Consider the following 11411-nt stretch of genomic DNA (forward strand, 5'->3'; position numbering starts at 1 on the left):
AGTATTAGTATATTATATAGTAACCAGGGTATTATTGACCAGCCTACAGGCCTGCAGCCTATTTGGCAGTGACTATCAGAAATCAGTGGGGAACATATATTTCTCAGTTACAACTAGTGGTTGCCAGATGGTCACATATTGGTTTTTGGGACTTTGCTAATTGGACTTTTGATGACTTTGATGAAAGAACTTTAATTGGCAACAAAGCTCATTTTGTTACAGTCAGAGAGGAGAATTATCTTGTTAGACAGAAGTTGCGTGCTGGTTAGAGTGTATTGTAGGTGATTTACAGCCACGTTTTTATGATCACACCCAGTTTCAAAACACCAAGATGGTCACAGTGCAAAACACTTAGTTTGAGGCCTTATAATGGATCTAACCAACAAATAACATAGACATAGTTAACAATGATATTAGACAATTTATTGGTCTATCCTTATTATATCATTGTGAACTGCAGCATATTGTCAGGGTCCTGGGACTGGGCGACCCAGGATCCCTGAGCAGTTATGTATTATATTATTATTATTATTATTATTGTTGTGTATTTTGGTGTTGCTCCCCCTTCCCTGTGCTTGTGTGTATGTGTGTGTGGGTGGCTGAGCACTTGTTTATAGGCGGCGTCAGGCCTGGAGGGTGTGGCCCTGCAAGGGGACTGGCCACACCCGAAGCCACACACCTGCTGCTGATCAGGCCTCGTCGGGGGAGCTACTTAAGAGAGTCTTGGAGCTCCCACCGACGCGGGATCATTGCATGAGACTCCACGTTAGTCACCCTGTCTAAGTTTAGTCAGAAAGTGTATGCCTGCCATTCTGAGTGTCCTGACAGCTGCCGTTATTGTTTCCCGCAGGAAGAGCGTGGAAGGCACGGAGAGCAGCGAGCACCGGGGGGTGCTGACACGGGAGCAGAGAGCACACGGACTATTCACGGGAGACACGACACGGGAGTCTGGGAGAACACGGGGATTTATTGTTACGTTGTTTTCACCTTGTAAATAAACACTGCCTATACATAGAGCACCGCGCCTGGGTCCTCCTTCCCCACTCCTTCCACGGTGTGCCATGCCGCACCGTGACAGAATGATCCCGCCACTTATGGACCCAGCGGTCTCCGAGGAGAGGCTCAGGAGGGAAATTATGGACAAAGTGTACCGCATGTGTGACTTATGGTGGGAGAAGCCAGCGGAAGGTTTGCGTCGCGCCGTGGAGAGGCGGCTGCAGGAGATGCTTTTTAAATTCCCCTGGCTGGTGGACTCCCTTAATGCGGTGGTCCTGGACTTTCTACTTTCCACCCTCCACCTCCACTCTCCTCCTCAGGCTGCCCACCAGCTCGGACAGCTGGTGGATTCACTGCCTGAGACGCCGGCCCCGACGTCTACACGGAAGCGACGTTCGCGCCGCCAGCGTTCCTCACCGCAGCCACATCCACGGTCATCTCAAGAGCCGGCTGTGGTGAGTAGTACGGACAATTTTCCATTTCCCTCACCATCTGTGTTTGTGTCTGCAGTGGACGAGCTGACAGCGCAGGTAACATCACCTCGGTCAGAGGTCTTCACACCACTCGCTGCTTCACCATCTGCGGTTGTGGCGCTGTCGTCATCTCATCCACATGCAGTCATCCCTCAGCCATCTTCTCCACCAGCGGCAGCCTCCATTCCACTACCCACTCCAGCAGCCCTGTCCGGAGGGGGCGACCTCACACGCGTCCAACGCCTGATGGACTGGGTAACTCACACCTCCAACGCAAGGGCAAGAGTGGTGGGGTTAAATGCCATCGAGGCACTCCTGGAGGGAGACCCCTACCTCGGCCAGCTCAAGGGAGTTTCCGCCTGCCTTTGCACCCTGCGTAAAGCCCGGGCGGTAGTGCAAGCTCGGGAGACCTCAGACTTCGTCCAGCTGCAGCAGGAGCTCAGCATGCCCGAGCAGGAGCTCAGTGAGCCGGAGGAGCCCGCACCGTCAGCTGAGGCGCTCAGCGAGCCGGAGGAGCTCAGCATGCCCGAGCAGGTGCTCAGCGAGCCGGAGGAGCTCAGCATGCCCGAGCAGGTGCTCAGCGAGCCGGAGGAGCTCAGCATGCCCGAGCAGGTGCTCAGCGAGCCGGAGGAGCTCAGCATGCCCGAGCAGGTGCTCAGCGAGCCGGAGGAGCTCAGCATGCCCGAGCAGGTGCTCAGCGAGCCGGAGGAGCTCAGCATGCCCGAGCAGGTGCTCAGCGAGCCGGAGGAGCTCAGCATGCCCGAGCAGGTGCTCAGCGAGCCGGAGGAGCTCAGCATGCCCGAGCAGGTGCTCAGCGAGCCGGAGGAGCCCGCACCGTCAGCTGAGGAGCTCAGCGAGCCGGAGGAGCCCGCACCGTCAGCTGAGGAGCTCAGCGAGCCGGAGGAGCCCGCACCGTCAGCTGAGGCGCTCAGCGAGCCGGAGGAGCTCAGCATGCCCGAGCAGGTGCTCAGCGAGCCGGAGGAGCTCAGCATGCCCGAGCAGGTGCTCAGCGAGCCGGAGGAGCTCAGCATGCCCGAGCAGGTGCTCAGCGAGCCGGAGGAGCTCAGCATGCCCGAGCAGGTGCTCAGTGAGCCGGAGGAGCCCGCACCGTCAGCTGAGGCGCTCAGTGAGCCGGAGGAGCCCGCACCGTCAGCTGAGGCGCTCAGTGAGCCGGAGGAGCCCGCACCGTCAGCTGAGGCGCTCAGCGAGCCGGAGGAGCCCGCACCGTCAGCTGAGGCGCTCAGCGAGCCGGAGGAGCTCAGCATGCCCGAGCAGGTGCTCAGCGAGCCGGCGGAGCTCAGCATGCCCGAGCAGGAGCTCAGCGAGCCGGAGGAGCCCGCACCGCCAGCTGAGGAGCTCGGCGAGCCGGAGGAGCCCGCACCGCCAGCTGAGGAGCTCGGCGAGCCGGAGGAGCCCGCACCGCCAGCTGAGGAGCTCGGCGAGCCGGAGGAGCCCGCACCGCCAGCTGTGGAGCTCGGCGAGCCGGAGGAGGAGCTCTCGCTGCCAGCAGCCGAGGAGGAGCTCTCGCTGCCAGCAGCCGAGGAGGAGCTCTCGCTGCCAGCAGCCGAGGAGGAGCTCTCGCTGCCAGCAGCCGAGGAGGGACCCGCTCAGCCGGAGCCGGAGATCAGCGGACCGGAGGGACCTCCACGTCTAGCGCGGCCTCCTCGCCATCTACGTCCGGTGCGTCCACGTCAGCGATCGGCGCGTCATGGACCTGTTGCCACGCCTCGCTGTTGCTCACCGGAGCAGCGACGTTGCCATCGGACCCGTGGCAGGCCGCTAGAGGGGCAGCGCCGCCGCCACCGGACCCGTGGCAGGCCACCGGACCCGTGGCAGGCCGCCGGAGGAGCAGCGCCGCCGCCACCGGACCCGTGGCAGGCCACCAGAACCGTTCTGCCGCCACCGGACCCGTGGCTGGCCGCCGGAGGAGCAGCGCCGCCGCCACCGGACCCGTGGCAGGCCCCCTGAACTGTTTTGCTGCTGCTGCCAGACCCGGGGCCGTCCGCCGGAGCTGCTACGTCACCGCCGTTGGGCTCGAGGTAGGCCCCCTGAACTCTCTTGTTGTGTTGATGGGCCGCCTGTGACTGTTTGTGGCGTCTTTTCGTTTTCTTTTTGCACCGCTGCGGGATGCGCGGTCTGACTCTGAGACTGTGGACTGGGTCGGTTTGTTGTTTTGTTGTTTTTGCTTGTTTTGGTTCTGGCCCTCCGTCCTGGTTCCCCCAGCCGCCCGCCCTGGGTTGGTTGTGCTGTTTTTTTTGTTTTGGTTTTGGGGTCGTCGGGAGCCGACCCTTAGAGGGGGGGTACTGTCAGGGTCCTGGGACTGGGCGACCCAGGATCCCTGAGCAGTTATGTATTATATTGTTATTATTATTATTATTATTATTATTATTGTTGTTGTGTATTTTGGTGTTGCTCCCCCTTCCCTGTGCTTGTGTGTATGTGTGTGTGGGTGGCTGAGCACTTGTTTATAGGCGGCGTCAGGCCTGGAGGGTGTGGCCCTGCAAGGGGACTGGCCACACCCGAAGCCACACACCTGCTGCTGATCAGGCCTCGTCGGGGGAGCTACTTAAGAGAGTCTTGGAGCTCCCACCGACGCGGGATCATTGCTTGGGACTCCACGTTAGTTACCCTGTCTAAGTTTAGTCAGAAAGTGTATGCCTGCCATTCTGAGTGTCCTGACAGCTGCCGTTATTGTTTCCCGCAGGAAGAGCGTGGAAGGCACGGAGAGCAGCGAGCACCGGGGGGTGCTGACACGGGAGCAGAGAGCACACGGACTATTCACGGGAGACACGACACGGGAGTCTGGGAGAACACGGGGATTTATTGTTACGTTGTTTTCACCTTGTAAATAAACACTGCCTATACATAGAGCACCGCGCCTGGGTCCTCCTTCCCCACTCCTTCCACGGTGTGCCATGCCGCACCGTGACACATATACATTTTCATTTATAAAATTTAAGATCAGGCTTAAACTGGGTTGGCTCATATTCACGGACATGTTCAACACTTCACAAGATCAGATGTTCGTCTTGAAGCAAAGCTTCTAGTAACCACCAGTGACAAAGCAACTTTAATATTTAGTAAGAATAGTTTGTTTTTTTTGTTTTGTTTTTTAGGCAGCACAGAGCTGCTGGAACATATATGGATAAAACTTGCCAACAGGCACCACTGACTTCACGTAAATATGGTGTTTAGGCTGTATGTCTGCTTTACCAGAACAAAAGGAAAAGAAAATTGCATATTGTTCTGTATTCTATTCACTGCTTTATTGCAGCTTTTGTTTTTAGTGCACAGACATAGACAGCCGACACTGTCAGACTCCATCTGTCATCAAAGGATGTCAAATGGAAAACGGCTGAATTCCAGTGTATCCTGGAACCATTTCCACCTCTTCCATTTGAGTGAACCTGGGCAGTGATTGTACCACGCCCACTCTTTACACTTAATTATTTAATTGTGGAATTTGGTTCAAAGTGTGTTAGGTGTGCTAACTAGTAATGTTGGGCACTGTATTAAAATACTCTAACAAGACAAGGTCACCTACAAAACTGGAGACTGTAGATGCATTTGCTTTAAAAAAAACAAAACACAAAAAACTAACATGCAGTTAGCTTAGCTAGCATGATTTCCAGGATAGCTTGTTAGCTCAGAAGGTTGTTGATTTCTGTGTGCAATCAGATAAAGCCATGTCTTCACTGCACGTCACTCCAAAATCATACACAATAACCCTTTTCAGTGTTAACAAATCAAAAAGGAGCCCCTACCTCGTGCTAGTATTTAAAAATTGCCATTTAGAAGATTTGTAATTTTTTATTTTATTTTTTTTAACCAAACTGAAATCTCAAGGAGGTAAACCAGAAATTAGTAGAACAAAAGTAACAGAAAACCATTGCTCTCAAAATATCAACCACTACTGGACATGGACATTTGACATCATCCCTGCAAAAAGTGGAGTGTGACTGCACCCTCAGTCACCGTCTTTCTTTGTCTTTCTCTTTAAAATGTTTCGTTTCAAATGAAAGCAACTATGTTTACTATGTGCTAAATGGATCTGAAATTATTGCCAGTGAGAATGTGAAGCTTTGGAACAATTGTAAGATTTAAAAGATAAGTATCTACAAAACAATGGCTCATTGGGGTTTGTTTTCTTTCTTTAATAAACCTGACTTCAAATGCCATTTATCCCACAAGTCTTCACTTAGCCGAGGACTCCCTCCTCCTCACGCCACCACCAAACAGCAGTCCATCTAGATTCCACCCCGTCTCCTTCCAGCAAACACTATTTAAACAACCCGGTAAACATGTCTGTCTTCATTCATTACCCTGCTTCTCATCATGATCAAGCCTCCCGATTTAATGAGGCAAATAGATATTTCTGCGGTGATTGTCTCGCTCTCCCACAAAGTATTAAGACTATTAAATGGACACATCTGTTTTTAATTAGGAGCTAAAGTCACCTCGACGCTGCCTTCCATGTTAATGGACTCTGATTCCATCAAACCTGCCTGACAAACAATGCAGTGCAGTGCGGTTAGCAGTAAACAAAGGGCTCTGGGTGTGAAGTAAAAAAAAAGGACAGAGATACTAACACACAATTCTGTGCAGACAAAGATGCAAAAGACGTTACATCTTTTCAGATATCTATAGGCTATTTTTAGAATTGAATTTCAGTAGCTTACTTAAGTGTGGTTGTAAGAGGCCACAGATTTAGTGACGGCACATGTTCCTGATTGTGTCAAATTTGTAAGAAAACTGTCTTACAGATATCAGTCCAGCGTCATTGCTATTCTAGCTGTTCAGTTAGAGCCACTCACTGTTAACTGTCTCACCCAGATGAATATAATTCAGCTATCTTGTGAATAAAGATGCAAAAAAGTCCCGTATTTTCTGTTTTATTCATATGAAACTTGATTACGCTGAGCTTTGATGAATTGCAGGTTGTAGCAACAGTCAGTCTCTCAGGATCGATGGTAAGAGTTTCACACGGTTACCATCAAAAGTTACAAGTCTCACTTCATATATCTTGCCTTTGAGGAGACGGGGGAAGCTTGTATTCATATGCAAAATTTATATTTAAAAAAAAAAAAAGGCTTCAGCATCCTTCACACCCTGTGAGCTTCCAAGCCTGTCAGCTTTTATATACAGCATGCCATAGTAAAGGTTAAGTTCTGACTTATTTTGTTATTTTTCTTTTTTAAAGAAAGTGCCATATGCTCACAGTGCCACAGCAGTGTTTCCTCACGGAGGGCATCTGCGCTGCATTGTGGGAGCGGGTTACTGCATTCCCCCGGCATGTAGGCAGAAAGGAAGTGGGCAGGTGTGATACTCTGGGAGGCAGTTCCCAGCAGAATAAAACATGATTAGATGGAAAACTCAGGAGCATCTTCAGGGGACGGAGAAACAGGCGGCGATTCTGAGCTCCACCTGCCATCTAGTGGAAATGAGATTTATGTGCAAACAGAAATAAACCACACATTATTTTTTCTTCTTCTTCCATATAAATTTATAAAAACTACAATCATGAGAGCAAGCCAGCATTCTTTTTTTTATTACCAGGAGTAAGCTGTACGTAAAGACAACTCTGCTTTGATTTCTAATACAAAAGGTCTTGTGCCTTGCCGTGCTGCAGAGCGTTGGCTGGAATGTGCTGACGCTGGCCTGTTCTCACCTGGAAACGGCAAACATGAAAAATTAAAACAGGTCATGTCTTTATTTAGAGTAGGAAGTGCTGTGTGGACAGGGTGCAGTTGATGTGCGCAGCTGTGCGTTAAGTGTCTGACTCCCCTGTGACTGCACATGATTTACACTACAATGCTCTCCTCTTACCACCAGGTGGCAGCAGATAACCACGTCAGACTCTTCTTCCCCAGACATCAGTTTCCTGTCTCAGTCTGCATCACAGGAGACGTTCCAGACAGTTAAGGATTGCAATTCTGTTTTTTCTTTTTCTTTTCAGTGAGAAAATACCAGCTTTAGTTTGACTGCAATCTTTATTATGATCATAACTGCGTTATTTGACACATTTTATGCTCCAGTTCTGAATTATTAGTGACCAAAGATTCATGGCCAACTGTAACTATAAGGGCAAATGTCAGAAGTATGCAGCTGTTACGGGTTAGCCACAGTGTCTATATTCACATCTCATTGTCACGAGTAGTTTTTTTCGCACAATACACAGAAAATTGTGGATTTTGGACACAGAGGATCATTTATCTTATGTTAGAACAGTTTTATAGTTGTTTTTATTAAATATTTTCAGTGGTTTGGTTCTTTGGCTCTTTACTGTAGTCATGTTATGTCCTAACTGACACCGTTGATTTTGTTAGAAAAAGATATGAGCAGATTAAATCACTTAGAACGTTTTATGTCATATTTATTTGTCCAAAAGTGGTCTCCAAAGCTCCTCAGGATTGTCTGGTGCTGCTGTTACCCTTTTCTTGGACAGTTGCTCAGCATATTCTATGACCTACTTGTCTTTAAGGTTTGCTGTCATGTTTTCTTACAGAGCAGCTACTTCTTATTGCAGTACAGCTCGGCTGTGTTCTATATTTTTGCTTACTGAAGCTAATGTGTGTGTCTACGTGACCGATGCAGCTCCATCTTGTTTAACACTAAGCTGGTTTTTGCTGTCTTCATCGTCCCTCGTGACTGAGTTACACTGGTTAAGAATTCTAGCTGCAAGCAAGGAGGAAGCATCCCAACCTGTGTGTGTGTGTGGTCTTTGTGAATGAATCAAAAGACTGGATATATATTAGAAGGTCATGATGCTGATTAGACCATTTACTTTGATTTATAAAAAGAAACAAAGAAGAAAAACTGAGGCTTCTGACAAAGTAAGAGATAATTAAATAGGATTCAATTACGAGTCCAGTGACTTAATAGCAATTATAGAAAGTCACTGAGGTCATAATTCACATCCATCTCCTTGCAGATGGTATATATTAAACCTGTTGCACCCTAAGCTTGGTTTTTTTTCCTTTGTTTGTTTTTTTTACTCGGCACATATTTGAAATGAATACTCCTCCTATATCCCATGACCTCTTGTGCCTGAAGAGTAAATTTAAATAACATAATGTAGGTGTTTACTCAGTGATGACAGCTGGCCAGCATCCAACATGAATGCCTCTGAGAAGCTGTGTTTTGGTCTGGATAAACACAGTCAATGATGGCTCTCTGCTTTTACTGGAGGACGACTGACAACTGACGTGTGTGAAGCAGCTTTGGTAAGAAGCACAGGACACATGTTAGGCCTTCTTTTATTATCATTGTTTATTATATTAAGAAATAGATATCGTACTAGAAGACTCATGGATTGAAACTAAAGGGAGAATTTGGCAACAGCAAAGATCTTTTAGTAGAAATATAAATTCTGGAGCTTTTTGAAACTTTATTTTGGTGCAAGGTTATTTATCCGTGTTGACTTTTATGATTCTGTATTTAGTTTTATGTCAAGGTGGCTGTTGAAATTCGCAATAATATAGATAATGCTTGAAGATATTGCGCCTCGAGGTGTAGCAATGTGGCTGCTTGTGGTAAAAACTTTCTTTAGAAATTTCTAAAAGGGATAGTTGCTTCACTAGTTCAACATTGTACTGTATGAACCTACCAAGTGACTCATTGTCAGACAATAAACTCCTGATTAAGGCTCCTCGATTACAGCAGTAATTCTAATCTCAGTTACTTAACATGATTATTCATTAAGTTAACAAACATTTATGAATCTTCCTCTTTTTTTTTCACGAAAAAAGGTGGAACCCCACACTAGGCTGTGTTTTGATCTTTAATGACCCGAGGTTTCCAGCGGGGTGCCAACCAGTCTCTAGGCCTGTGTGACCGGGGCCTAATGAGAGGTTAAAGGTCAGGTGTAGCTGTACATTGAGAGGAAAAGATTTGCTTTATAAAGTCAGATAATAATGTGGCGCTTTGCAGCAGTGGTTGGCTGACCTGTGCTGATATTCCAATATTCGCTGCTCAGCAGCTAACTAACATCGAGCACAGTTAATGATCACTCTTGGCTGCTTCAGGACCGCAATTTCAAATCCAAAAAACCTCTTTGGCCACCAGCATTCACAAATGGTGACGCACGTTTCCAACAGCAGTAAGTGTTTGTGAACATGACATTAAAATATCAAACATGAAGGAACATGAGCGGCCTTTTATGGGCAAGAACAGGAGCTCCTGCCAGGTATGAGATGCAGTGACGGTCTCCCTCATCGATGAATGGGAATATTTTAAAAAGTATAACATGGACTTCAGTTGTTGAGATAAAAGCTGATGGGACTTAGCGATCAGACACACTGTTTGTCAGTTGTGCAAACACAATTTCACGCACTTCCTCTTTTTCTTGCTCTTTAACAAGTGGTTATTGTACCATGTTTGTTTCCCCTCTTTCTCTGATTCCCCTCTCTCTGGTTTTTCCCCTCCAACAATGGATCATAACTCAGACAGGAACCAGCTGCTTCAGCAATTACATTAATATCTGTCCCAGACTTTATTGGCTTGCCAGCCACTCTAATCAAGTCAAAGGGAACTAGGCTATCCCTCTTCGTAACAGAAAGTTCACCCTCAATCTGCTTTGATTGAGAATGGATGTCATTCCTCTGCCGTTAGTGCTGTAGCGTGCAGTGTTCCTCTTAACCATTACATCCAGGCGATGTGAGCGTGAGTTATGGTATCAGCCCCGAGCAGTGCCGGAGAAGAGCGGCCGAGCTCATATCCTGCCAGTGTGCCTCTGAGCAAGTCAGGCGAGACGCACGTGCCAGTGACCGCACCATTACATCAGCTACTTTCACTCCACGTATTCTGGCTGCTGCTTTGTGTGAGAAGAAGGAGCCATTATGTGGTATAGTATAGTCGGAGTTTGTTTGGAGAGCTGGCGAGGGGAAGCAGAATTCTGACAGAGCAGTTATGGCATTAGTCCAAACAGAGCTACACTGTTCAATGGCAAGAACAAGTCGTTATTGTGTCACACTCTGAGAAATACTGTAGGCTGCACTGTGACATTGTCCCCAAGAACGGGTCATTCAACTCCGCTTCCTTCCTGAAACCTCGGCCAACTTATCATTCTCACTTTTTTTAGCAGCAGCACTGATCACATACATTACAATTTGTTGGATGTACTTTGAACCAAAGCCTCTGAAGGTTTCTGTTAAAGAAAAGCTGCACAACGTTTTAAAAAATGATATTTGTGTTGATACTTGGTGTTTTTCCACCAAGAAATTTAACTACATGTTGACCATATCTGTGATCAGTCCTTTTGGTGGTAATATGTCATGTAAACACATTATCTTGATTACGTCTTAATGCATTCTCAATCATCCAGGAAAGTAATTCTTCAAAAAGTTGATTCTGTTCATCTGGACGTAGCGTTTTGTGGGAGAAACGTTTCATCACTCATCCAAGTGACATCTTCAGTCTCTTTTTTTTTTTTTTTTTTTTTTTTTTTCTTTTTTTTTTCTTTAAATGACATCAGAAACAGCAGTATGCGACATTACGTGATGGCAGAGCTTCAGTTCATCCTTTGTCATTTTTTTTTTTTTTTTTTTTTTTTTTTTAATAAATAGGACAGGGGGAATGAATGAGAGAGAGAGGGGGAGAGAAAGAAAGAAAACCCAAGGGGAGAAGAGATGGTGAGAAGGGGGGGGAAGAGAGACAAAAAAAAAAAAAAAAACTCCTGGGTCACCTGTATGGAGAAAAAACAAACAAACAAACAAACAAACAGAGGAGACAGCAAACAACAAAGAGCAACATAATAATAGAGAAAACAAAGCACCATCACAATAAACTAGCTAGTCATAGATATCAGTATTTACTAAGTAATAAACGATATTGTGCAGCACGCAAGATAGACAGCGCACAGTGTGCTTTGAGGCAGCAGCCAAGAAAGCTTTAGTCCGCGTCTGTGAATACCCATGTGTGCATACCTGTGTGGATCAGCATGCT

General features: G+C 47.4%; 1 protein-coding gene across 1 annotated transcript; it reads left to right on the forward strand.

Moving 5' to 3' along the window:
* Window positions 1–423: 423 nt before the first annotated feature.
* LOC143421125 (uncharacterized) lies at window positions 424–4387 on the forward strand. The gene is made up of 3 exons (XM_076890227.1): window positions 424–765; window positions 851–4088; window positions 4174–4387. The coding sequence occupies exon 2, from the start codon at window positions 1062–1064 to the stop codon at window positions 3435–3437; it is 2376 nt and encodes a 791-aa protein (XP_076746342.1). The 5' UTR covers window positions 424–765; window positions 851–1061; the 3' UTR covers window positions 3438–4088; window positions 4174–4387.
* The last annotated feature ends 7024 nt before the right edge of the window (window positions 4388–11411 follow it).

This window comes from Maylandia zebra, linkage group LG11 (genome assembly GCF_041146795.1).
Source record: "Maylandia zebra isolate NMK-2024a linkage group LG11, Mzebra_GT3a, whole genome shotgun sequence".
NCBI classification, from domain to species: Eukaryota; Metazoa; Chordata; class Actinopteri; order Cichliformes; family Cichlidae; genus Maylandia; species Maylandia zebra.